Genomic DNA, 13,099 nt, shown 5'->3' with positions numbered 1-13,099 from the left:
CAACTTCCATTCAAAACATACATTGAATAGAGGTAGATGACACCAAACTGCATATACATATACTGATAGGAATAAGTGAACAACAAAAACAGAATCAATAATAGTAAAGAAACCTCTTATGAAAAATATAAGTAGGCTGTCATTGTTAACCTAAAAATACTAGGCGCTTGGCTGTCATGCTGACCATGTGGCCTCAATGCATTCTAGTCAATGAACAGGAATTAGTATACAGATCTAGAGTTCTGATTTTACATTGATGTTACATGCTGCATGCTTGTTCTGTGCCTTTGGCTGAGGCTCTGTTGAAAACAGCCACACACATTGTAAGAAGGAGGTCATCAGTAGTAGCTTTTTTAATTAAAAAATTATAACCTAGAGCTGAGAATTAATGCAAAAGGTTTAATAATATTATACACAAAACCGGTTGCTCCTTTTTTCAGCTTAATTTTGTGGTTTATTTAATGCAAAGTAAAATTATTTGTAATAGCGTATACAGTATGTGCTACATACTGTAGCTTATATGTAAATATATATATATATATACACATTGACATCATTATGTCATTATGTCAGCGCCCCTCTCTGCATCTTCAAGAACAACCCACTGCTGCAGAAGAAGCAGACCCTGGGTGTCACATGGCAGACCAGACAACATCAGGAAAAGGTATACTTTAAAAGATAAAGTATACTTTAAAAGAACATAAATTGGGGAGGCATTTATGGAGGGGGCACCCATGGGGTGAACCCAGAGCCAGAATTTGACCTTTAAGAGAACATTGTTAAATAGATATGGGAAGCTTCAAAACACATCTGAAAACAAGGAATAACAAAAGTGTGGACTAGCATTTCCCTGGTCTGTAATGTATCCTTAATATGGAATATGATTTTGACACGTAACCTTGAAGTAAGACAGTAAATTGAAAAGTGAAAGTCCTGCCCGTGACCAAACAACACAAGGTGCCTGCTGTTGCCTTTATTAATTTAAATTAGAAAAGCCTCTACTGTCCCCTCCCTGATTTAGTTCCACTTTATTACTGGGCCCTAACTTTATGGCTAAGCTCTACTAACTGCTAACCTCTGCCCAAATACAATACCCTTATTAGTCTGACTGGACGGGTCAGTTGGTGAAGCTTAGTCAGCACAGTTGGGTAGTGGTTAGCGCTTCTGCCTTGGAGCACTCAGGGTCCCCGATTCGAATCCCAGCCAGGGTCACTATCTGCAAGGAGTTTGCATGTACTCTCTGTGCTTGCGTGGGTTTCCTCCGGGTACTCCGGTTTCCTCCCACACTTCAAAGACATGCTGGTAGGTTAATTGGCTCCTCTCTAAGTTGGCCCTCTATGTATGGATGTGAGATAGGGACCTTAGATTGTAAGCTCCTTGAGAGTAGGGACTGATGTGAATGTGCAACTATGTAAAGTGCTGCGTAAATTGCCGGCGCTATATAAATACCTGTAATAAATAAATAGTCATGAAATGTCCTATAAAATGCATTTCAGTCATCTTTTTGCCTAAAATGTATCCTTACTATTAAATAAGATTAAAACTATGCTGAATAAGTACTAAAAGTAGGTTACATGAATTCAAAAATCTCCTTTTGGCCATCCCAATATGGTGTGAATTACATATGTATGTATGCACTAACACATACCACTGTGATGCTATGCTTTGTTTTTGCAGTGTCAATTAATTGGGTAGAAAATAATATTTTTTTTAGTTGTCTGATTTCTTTTGTTTTCACTCATCTCATTCATTCATTCTATTGCTCTGGTGATCCATGTATAAAAAGAGTAATTCATTTTTTTTTCAATAGATCTGCAGTGCTTAATAAGTATGTAGCACAGATCAAACTGCCAAATTATGGATGCACAATTCCAGAAAAAACAGAATGCGCTGTATATGGATGGGGACATACAGGAAGTATGATGCTTTATTTCTATTTCAATTTACAATAGCCACTCTCCAAAATCATGGTGCATATGGGAATATGGCAGTTAGAGCTTCAGTGCTTGCTATATCAACATAGGGTACGCTAATATTTGTATTAAGGCTGCATGCTAGAAAATCAGTTTGACATGGGGGCATAATGCAAAGCATAGCAAGCACGAGACTCCGATAAACAAAAGGCCAATGTGTTGCACCTTACAAGTCCTTTAATGAGCGGCTGCATCCATTTCTTTTGATGATTTTTTTTCTTTATTATTAGCTGGTGATCCTGCCAATAACACACCTTCTGTTCTAGGATGACAATGGTCACTTGCTGTACTGTATCTATGGAAGAGCAGTGCTGTCACCCTAGGACAGTAAGTATGCTAAAGCCACAGAATACTCCCACAGAATACTCCTTCCTTTTTTTCTCATCTCCATAACATAGGGGAAGGTGGTATTTAGTTCATAGGGGCAGGAAGGTAAGAGTGCTTGAAATGATATTGCCTGTCCGTGTATGACTGATGTGCTGGCATACGCACAAATTATTACGGAAATCAGGGCCACATTCTAGAAGATATTTGTTTACATTTTATGATAGATGTTACTATAGTAGTGTTTTTGCTAAACCGATATCTAACATGAATCTTGTGAATTAAGTCAACAATATCTATTTATTACATACAAATAACACATTGACTGGGAATAAATGATTGCTCTCTTGTCTGGATGAAATATTTATACATTTATATATGAATACTGAACATGAAAATGAAATATGAAATTGTAAGCTGCACTTGCAAATGTAGACACATTTTTATTTTCTGAATGTACTAATAAAATGTTATTTTCCAGCAAACGACTATAATGGCGATCTTCAGCATGGTAAAATGATTATTGTTGGAAATGAGAAATGCAATGAGTATCACAAGGGAAGGATTACTGTCAATGAATCTGAAATTTGTGCCATGAACGAGACTGCCAATGTTGCACCCTGTGAGGTAAGACAAAAAAAATATTATTATCTCAGAATAATCAAATGTACTTGATCATTTTAGATGCAAAAGAAAACAGCTATTTGCCACAGGCAGATGTTTTTGTTTTATAAAATGGAAATAAATGTAGCATTTCCATACACAAAGAACAGATGGCTTGTTAACTGTCTCACAGCAGAACATTCCCACCTGAAATCCATGCCTAGTCCTTATTAAAATTTCCAAAACTAGATCTTAGGCTAGTCTTAGGGGGTTATTCACTTAGCTGCTGAAGGCAGCTGAGTGAATAACCGAGCCGAAGTAAAGTGAGCCGAACGCTGTTCGGCTATTCACTTCAGCCTTGTGCGGCTGATTTCAGCCATACATCAGCTGCCTTCATCTCAGCTATTCTGCTTGGTAGGGAGCAAGCAGAATAGCAAAACAGTTAAACTGTAAATAGCTTCACCCAACTGTTTTCTATTGGCTGGCACCTGCCAGAGTCTTCTAGCAGGTCCCAGCCAATAAATAACAACTGGGCGGACCCGGCTGTGATGTCCTAATACCTTTTCACAAACCATTTGAAACAAACAGCTTTATTTCCGCCTAGTTGTTATTGTTTAATGACAAATCAGCGTCCCCAGGTCATTTGGGGATGCTGATCTGTCATTACAACTGGGTGGAGTGAGCCGTGGGATCACAGCTGGCTCCGCCCAGCTGTCATTTGCGTGGAGAACTGTCGGCTTCGACCAACCTTTCTCCACGCTTCGGCTGTCACTTCAGCTCAGTCGAGTCGAAGCATATGCCTTCAGCTCGGCTGAGCCACTCGGCTGCCTTTGGTTGCTGTACGGGCTATTGTGAAAAGACCGTACAGCAGATCTTCAGTTCAACTGAACAGAAGGGCAGAGGCAGCCGAAGGATCAGCCAAAGCTACGGCTAGGTCATTTGGCTCTTTGGTGAATAACCCTCTTAGAGTTAATGGGTCATTTGGACATACAGGCATTGTAACATTGAGCTTTAAATATTCTCATGGCATGTTTATGCTATAGGAAGAGGAATGCCAGAGACCTCCTGCACTGGCTTATCAAGGTGGGAAAAACATAATTCCAGCCTAAGATCTGTCTGCTGAGTCTGTGTGGCACTGGTATCTCATGTCTATGGGTGCCCAAAAAAATAGACATTTTTAAGCACCTGGATAGTTTGAAATGACTCAGTAGAATTGATTTACTTAAGGCAAATAGGCTGTTAACTTTGCAAGTGAATTTGCACTTTGTAATGGAATTTTCTTTAGCTTAGTGAATAAGGCGGTGCTTTGCTGAGTTCCATCATCCAATCATCTTTAAGCAAGAATACTGTTTGTTTTCCTTGCTTGTAATTGGTACTCTTTTCACCACATTCACTAAGTTAAGTGAATATTTCCTTGCAAAGTATACAGTTTATTTGCCTTTAGTAAATAAACCCTACTATGAATGGTTTTATGGAAGGAAAAGTACACTTGTGCATTTGGAATCTACTGATTATTCTGTCATATATAAAATTGCTGCAATCAAAGATTTAGGGGTCTATTCACAAAGCTGCCGAAGGATCTGGCCGTAGCTTCGGCCGATCCTTCGGCTAGCTTCGGACCCAGGACCCCTTTGGTTCAGTAGAACCAAGGGGGTGCTGCACGGGCTATTCACAATAGCCCATACAGCTCCCATCATTCACTCGGCTGCCCTCGGCAGCTTTGTGAATAGACCCCTTAGTGCCCACTGCATGACAAATGTACTATTACAAGGATGTTTAGCAAAATTACTTTAGTATAATAAAGTTTATTACCTGAAGATTCTGCCAGTAACAGCACTTCATGTTGCAGACTGACAGTGCAATTCCACTTACAATTAGCAGCAGTATTTTCAGCCAGATGTGCAACTTTCTTGAGTTAGCTATTGTGTTGCCTATCATGTCTACAAGTTAGACAGACCAATGGCCAACTCAAAGAGGTAAGCTCTACTTCATGTGTGTAAAATTACACATCAAGTATATTGTCTGGCAGAGCAATGATGATAAGAAACATGCAGTAAAGAACACCAAAGATTTAGAGGGTTATTCACAAAGCTGCCAAAGGCAGCCGTGTGAATAACTGACCCGAAGTGAAGTGAGCCGAACGCTGTTCGGCTATTCACTTCAAGCTTGTACGGCTGACTTCAGCCGTACCCCGACTGAAATCAGCCGTACATCGTCTTGCTGCGGCTGGCTTTGGGTCGGCCGAACATGCTCAGCATGTTCAGCCGACCCGAAGTGCAGAAGGAGTTCGACTCAGCCGATCCAACATCTGGATTGGTTGAGCCGAACCTCCGGCAGGCTATGTGCTGCTGTTCGGCCTATTCTCGTAGATGCCGAACAGCAGTGAGTGAATAGCCGAATGCTGACGAGCGGCATTCGGCTTGGGTATTCTGCTCAGTACCTCTGTGGTACCGAGCAGAATAGAAAAACCGTTTAAAAAATAGAAATGATTGGGTGGAGCTAGCAGTGACAGCTAGCTCCGCCCAACTGTTTTCAATTGGCCGGGACCAGCTGCCATTACAATGAGAGCTTAGCGGCGCCGGCGGTGATATCAAAGCCTCCACTCTCATTGTAATGACAGATCAGCATCCCCTGGTTACTAGGCTCTCATTACAGTTCCGCGTCCCCTGTTCACTAGGTAACCAGGGTACTCTGAACTGTCATTACACACTGAGAACTCGGTGGTGATATCACGGCGGCTCTGCCGAGTTTTCAGTGTAATGACAGATCAGCGTCATTACCTGGTAACCAGGGGGCACTGATCTGTCTCTGCAAGAGGCCGGAGCCAGCCGTGAGATGATGGCTGGCTCCACCCAGCTGTCAGTAGCAGGCTGTCGGCTGGCCATTCGGCCAGCTTTGGCTTTCACCCCGGCTCCGTCGAGCTGAAGCATATGCTTTCGGCTCGACTGAGCCGCTCGGCCAACTTCGGGAGCTGTACCGGCTATAGTGAATAGCCCGTACAGCAGCCCTTCGGTTCTACTGAACCGAAGGGCTCCCGTAAAAGAAGGTAGCCGAAGGATCAGCCGAAGCTACGGCTGGATCCTTCGGCAGCTTTGTGAATAACCCTCTTAATGTTTACCTTTCATTTATTTAGATCAGTTGGACAAGTGAAGGGTTGCTAGGGTAGCTGTCCTTTGCACACTGTTTTTACTATATTGCATATTCCTGTATATGGTTAAGAAACTGGATTTTATATCGTGACTGATAACCATATTTTCTCTATATTTCCTCAGCGGGATTATGGTGGTCCTCTTGTTTGTGTGGAAAACAGAACAGACCTAGTACAAGGAGTGATTATACCTGGACGTGGTTGTGCTTCACAAAACAGGCCGATCGTTTTTGTCAGAGTGGCATATTATGCAAAATGGATACACAAGATTATATTAACCTACAAAACTCCATAATTATAGCAGAATCAGAACTATTTCAGTAATTTTTTGCCTATACTTGATAGGGTTTGCAAATGTATTTAGTTTTTTTGTTTGTTTTTTTAATTAATTTATTGTCACAATCTCTTGTTGTTGAGTTGATGTTGGATGAACTGTGATATGTAGAAAATGTGGTGATGTAATTCCTGAGTATACTTGAACAACCTTTTTTATGGACAATAGGGAGAAAATGTATTTACATAGACCTTTGCTGCTCTAAAGGTTCATTTTATTTAATAGGTGCCATTCCTGTGTTTAATTTTCTTGAACTAGTGCCCTTAATAATAAGACTAAAAGTAAAGGTTAGGTTGGCAATATTTTTATATCACATTGTATCAATTATTTTAAACATATTGACAAAATAATAACAGAATATTGATTTAACATGGTTGTCTACGTTCATATTCAAAACTATGCAGCATATACCAATTGTGAAAATTGCACATGGATACTTCTAAGTTTTGCCTGTTTACATAAATTGAAATCATATTTGCCACTTTTTAATGGGAGCCTCCAAACAAAGACAGCTAATATATGCCCCCCCAATAATAATACTGTTGAATCACAACTGGATTTCTCCTTTCTTTACTGCACATGCTTATATTAGTTAAGCTGTACACACAGTAGAAATTATGTGCAAACTAAAGCAATTAGAGATCGATTGAGTGGATCAGATCTCATAAAATAGAATTACAACTGGACTGGGCCATCTTTGGGCAAAAAAATAATTCCATTTGGTAGTAACCTGGCAAAAGGTACTTAAGACCCTTTACACATTTGTTTTCAGGCACTGTTATTGGGATGCCTGTGCTTCATGATGGAATACAAGTTCCCAACACCTCACTACCAACCTATTGCAGTATGCAAGAGGGTGTAGGAAATGAATGAGCGGAATTCACTTCATGAGACATTAGTGCCCTAATTAGGAAGTAGACATGTGCGATTCGTTTCGTTACGAATCGAAATTCGTACACATTTTCCTGAAATTTGTAATTTCAGAAGCATCCGAAATCCGAATTGCAGTTTGCGAATTATATCCGAAATACGAAATTCCGTTAATGAATTTCGGATCCGAATTTCTTTGAAACGGGAACCAATATTACCCCTGTAAATGAGGTTGAACAACATGACAAGATTTTTTTTAAATACGAAATACGAATCTTGTGCTGCTGAGAGTTGCATTACAATACATACATGCAGGAAATATGAAATTTAGTTGACGGAATTTCGTTCCGTTACGAACATTCGTTATGATGAAGTTAAAAAGCAAAATACCTTTGTTAATATTGGAGTTGATGAGGTTTTTTTTAATCCGAAATCCGTTAACGGAATTCGTATTTCGTTTGGTTGACCAATCAGAGGTTTTCTCTTCTGCTGCTGAGAGTTGCATTACAATACAGGCAGGAAATACGAAATTCCGTTGACGGAATTTCGTTCCGTTACAAACATTCGTTATGATGAAGTTAAAAAGCAAAATACCTTTGTTAATATATTGGAGTTGATGGTAGTTTTTTTTTTTCGGATCCGAATTTCGGATTAAAAAAACTCATCAACTCCAATATTAACAAAGGTATTTTGCTTTTTGACTTCATCATAACGAATGTTCGTAAAGTTACGAAAATGTGCCGAAAACTAACGAAAATTCGTATTTCGTACGAATCCGAATTGAGTTTCGGACACGAATTACGAAATACGAAATAAAGGATATTCCGAAACAAAACGGAACAAATGTTTTGACGGCACACAAGTCTATTAGGAAGTGCTATCATATACAGTACACTATAGTATATTTTGTTTTTTTTATTAGGGCAGTGATTTTGCATGGGCCAGGGAATTCAATCCAGTAATCCTCTCTGTCGCTCAACTGTAATAAAGAACATGATTACTGTTAAGCCCCTCATTATTCTGAAATGCAAGGGCTAGTTTACCACAAGCTAGGCATGTAGAGAGAGTCTGTGTGGTGGAGGAAATCTGTAGCATTACAAATACTAGCAGTAACTCATAGTAACCAGTCAGATTTCACATTATTAAAGTAAAGGAGTTTATAATCTCTATTGGTTGCCATAATTGACTGCTGCTGAACATCCCCATTGCTCTTTGTACTAATGAAATAAGTAGAATTCGCAGTGAAACATTGATGCTGTTATTGGCTGTTCTGTTTGGTTAATCAGTTTTAGTGCAAGCACAGGTTAATTTGGGGAAACATTCAGTATGGTGTAGATTGTATCACACCATAAATGTTATCAATAGAATAACTGCCATTCTTTTTCTGCTTTTTTGTGTAATGTATGAATGAGAATGCGTGCATAAAAGTTAGCTACACTTATACGTCAGTGCCACATATTTAGAAACTGAAGGAAAGAAAGTGTCTGTGTTGGCCACAATTTGTACTGTGCATAGAAGTCAATTAGTTCCCATCCATCACTGCAAAAGCAATGAACAATGTGGTTGTACAAAGTGCAGATACTTGTAGCATGCAATCATATTACCATTGACAGTGGTAAGATCCAGTGATAGGGACTATTACATATGGCACTTTCTCTTTGACGTTTGTACTGCTTTTCTGAAGATGTCCATGTGAATCGTGGTGCAGTATATTTCTGACACACTTCATAATTCACGTCTTCTCATATGTCTTGTTTTTATTTGGTTTTGTTTAATAAAAAGATATTGCTATATTTTTTATACCATTGGATTCTAGATTTCAATTTTTGTTGACTGAATACATGACAGCTGTTTTACTTTACCAACTCTTGAACATATGTTGGAAGGTCTCACATACACCACTTTCCCCTAAAACGTTTTGATTTAATTTTTTAACATATATAGGGGAGAGGTGTAATGTACCACACATTTTCTCTTCTGTTTTTATGTATTCCTTTCCAACAGATTTTTTTTTTTTTCCGGCATGCCAGAAAGGAATGAATTAAAAAAATACCACACATTCTTGCGAAATGCCCACAATCTGATTTTTGTAGGTATGGTCAGAATACTAACGACCATATTGTAGAACGCTCACACTGAAACACATGTGGTCACTGTAAAATGTTTCAGTTAACTGAGGAAACCTCTCATAATGTCAGCTCATTGATATTCGATACATACATGAACAGAATCAGGGTTGCATTCATGCCAGCTAAAATAACTGTTTACCTATATTTTCCTGGATTATGCTGCAGTTATAATAGTGTTATATTTTTTAATATGCAATATGTGTGAAATTTTTACTTATGTTTTTATTTTATTTAAAGGGGCAAGTAAATAAAACAATATTCTTACAATTAAGTGATTTGTATTTTCACACAATTACCTAACTATGATATATTGCATATATTGGATAATAAATACAGAGCATAAGTGCAATAATTATGATTGTTACAGCTGCACAGTAATAGGTGATCAAGGTAATATACCACAATCATTACAGTTCATAATGATTGATTTGGTTAGATTACTTCTCATCAAATGTAATTACTTCACAATTGTGAATTGTTTCAAAAACTTCTGTTGTCCGTCTGCAATTCATATAGGCAACTTAAATTAAACTTGTTTTATTGTGCTTGAAGAGATATATTGATTAATATGTTATATTATTGTAAAATTACAGCAGAGTGCATAGACTTTTACATGCACAACCAGCATTAGAGTTTTAAATAATTATAAAATACTATGTCATAATTATTATTATTAAATACAATAAAAACAGTTAATGCTGAACTCCAGGCCAATGACTAACTAACCAGTAAAATACATACATTGGAGATGCCCTCCTAACAGCTCTGCCACGCATCAATGACTCATCTGGTAGGAAGAATACCTGATTTTGTCCCTTAATCGCACATGAGCACTTCAGCACAACTTATTGGCTCCTTGTGGTGTTTCTCTCTCTCCCATTCTGAGCTTTGCTGTACAATCAGTTGCAAGAGCATGATATGTACACAGCTTTCATTTAAGTATATTTTATGATATATTAATTAAAACAGAGATGCATTGATTTGTGTACTTTATATCTGCCTGAAGTTCAGTTTAATGCATGCATGCTCAATATTGCTTTAGCCTTTAGGCTCTCTTTAGAAAACATAATACTTTAAAGCACTATTTAAATTACTTACACATTCATCTAAACCAAATATAGCACAAAATAAATAAAAGAAGTATACCTCATGGTATAATGCTGACACCATAAAAACTTAAGATATACACAAATTGGTTTTAAAGAAGAACTCTGGGGGAAAATTTGCATTAACCCTTGCAGTGGGGCTACCCCTACACTGCAAGGGTTAACTACAAAATGTTTTCTAGCTGCTAAAACAAAAGTTATACTAACCTGAACTGCCAAGCTGACTACTTGCTTCTCTGGTCACTGAAGCATGTCTCCTCCTCCTCTACACAGATGGAATGTCTTTATACTTGTATAGAAAATGATGAAACAAGGATTCTTAGATCACTGCAGAGGATGGGGAGAGAAGCTCTAGGGACTGGTATAAGAACAAGCCAGCTTGAATGACCGGGTAAGTATAACTTTCTTAGCACCTGGGCACAAATGAGCAGTGTGAGGGTAGCACCATTGCAAGGGTTAATAAAATGTTTCGCAGAGTTCTTTAAACTGCCCCAGACACATAACAGTTTTGTTTAGCCTATGCATTTGACATTAAAAGTACATTTACTTTCCACGTTTCATGACAGTATTATGTATATAGACAAATATTTAATCCTACTTCTTGCTGTGCAAGAGCTTGTCATTTACTAGTTGGTACTCTTCTGTATGTGTAGTAAAATACTATATGTAAAAATGTATATTTGTAAAAAAGTATTAAAACAAATCATGATATCAAAACAACAAGACCATTTATTATTAATGAATGTGTTTTATGTAAATTTTAAATGCCCTACTTCATAGTAATCGTATAATAGCACCATCTGTCCAGTTCAGGCGAAAATACATTTTTTTGTTTATTTCTATACTGTATTTTATTGTATGATTTTTGTATGATATTTGAACTATCCAATTAAACATACACTTAATCTATTAGCAGAATATTTCACTCTAATTTGCCCTTTAATAAATATGTGATGAAGAGCTGTCTACTAAAAAATTTAGTTTTTCTTAAAGGAGAACTATGGGGTTAGGGCTTTTCCCCATAGTTCTCCTAAGGGTAACAGGAGGACACAAACTAGCGTCCTCTCATCACCCAAAGCTCAGTATACCTTAGCTACAGCTCGCGGTATACTGAGATGCCGCAGCCGTAATGGATCCGGACAATTATGTCTGGATCCACCCAGCTGTGTGAGTGACAGCTGGCTCTGCCTATCTAGAGGCAGAGCCAGCAGAACCCCCCCCCCCTCCTCCGTCCATTCTGCCAGTCAGTGCTGGAGGATCGGACAGGGGAGGGGGGAATCCAGTTCCTCCCTGTCACCGCTCTCTGCCGACACAGGATCGAGAAGTGAGTGAGAGCTGGTATGTGTTCACTCACTTCCCGATCTACTGAGCCGACCTGTGACAGTTTCATTGTCACAGGTTGGCTCAGATTATGAGGCTGAGTGAAAATCACTCACTTCATGATTCTCCTTCAACATTAAAATATTTATAGCACAAATCAATAACATACCAAAATCATATATACCACCAAATTAAAAATCAAAAAAGGCCTCTTTCCAAAACCAGACTGACATTTATGTTATTGGATTGTAGGGACACTTTGGAACCCTTTTGCACCTTCTTGAATACAATTACGAGGAAAATGTTCTAGCTTTGCTGGGTCTGTTCTTAAATGATCCTAAATGAACTTATAAGAGTTGAGATTTCTTTTAACTATTATCATTGAATACAGAAAAGTTGCCTGTAAACACATGCTTCTTTAATGTATAATGGTAATTGTCCTTGTCCAATAATACTAATTATGTGTGTGTACATAGTAACGAAGAAGCCTGTATGTAGAAAAAAACTTACTTTAAAGCTCTATTATGAAGGGCAAGCATAATGATATTAGATACCCAACCCAGACTGTCAACTAGCTAGAATTTTGATGGCGGCCCCTTTGTCTTGTTAAGCAATCTATGGGCTTGATATAGTAACGGAGAACAGAATGTTCACTCCATAAACAAAGGTATGTTGTGCTCATTACCATCATGTGTAAAGCAATTTTAGGTTTTCTTGTTAACTGGAAATAGCTTGCCTTTATTAACTAATATAAATACATATTCATATTACTAAGTGAGGCTGTGCTCTTCCTTCAGTGAATCAACCCCAGAGACTGAAGAACGTCTCAATGTTTGGCCTTCACATTGAATTTGCAAACATAGGAAAAAAATTATACACAAACACACACACATAAACACACCTTACCCTAACACATATATCTAGGATACAGTTTTTGGAAGTTCTCTTTAAATAAACATATAATTTGGTTTAAAAGATAACAACACAATAGATTTCCATGGAGATTACCAGCTAGTAACGGGTACCAATGATTTAGCAAATTGTTGTTATATTTTAATGTTCTTTTGAAAAATAAAAATGCTGATGATGTATTCATGTCCTAGAAAATTAAATAAGGGGTTTTCTGTGAATGAAATGTTGTGTTATGAGTTTTATATCATTGAAATGCTGTTATAAGATGCAATCTCTTTATATTTGTATTTTTGTAATCATGATCTTGATAATAAACTACTTTAATAAAAAAATAAAAGTTTGTTCAATATATTTATAATGTATTGATTGGATGGAATATG

The 13,099-nt window shown here is 37.8% G+C and overlaps 1 protein-coding gene across 1 annotated transcript in view; it reads left to right on the top strand.

Annotated features, from left to right (window-relative positions):
* Window positions 1-6,549, top strand: part of HGF (hepatocyte growth factor) — a 96,465-nt gene extending 89,916 nt beyond the window's left edge. The window contains exons 16-18 of the mRNA XM_018563566.1: window positions 1,811-1,917; window positions 2,779-2,924; window positions 6,173-6,549. Of these exons, the coding sequence (XP_018419068.1) occupies window positions 1,811-1,917; window positions 2,779-2,924; window positions 6,173-6,343 (424 nt within the window). The 3' untranslated portion in view covers window positions 6,344-6,549. The remainder of the gene's footprint in view (window positions 1-1,810; window positions 1,918-2,778; window positions 2,925-6,172) is intronic.
* Window positions 6,550-13,099: the final 6,550 nt, after the last annotated feature.

The sequence above is a fragment of the Nanorana parkeri genome, unplaced genomic scaffold (assembly GCF_000935625.1).
Source record: "Nanorana parkeri isolate BGI_ZX_2015 unplaced genomic scaffold, ASM93562v1 scaffold676, whole genome shotgun sequence".
Lineage (NCBI taxonomy): Eukaryota > Metazoa > Chordata > Amphibia > Anura > Dicroglossidae > Nanorana > Nanorana parkeri.
This window is presented reverse-complemented; position numbering and strand designations above follow the sequence as displayed.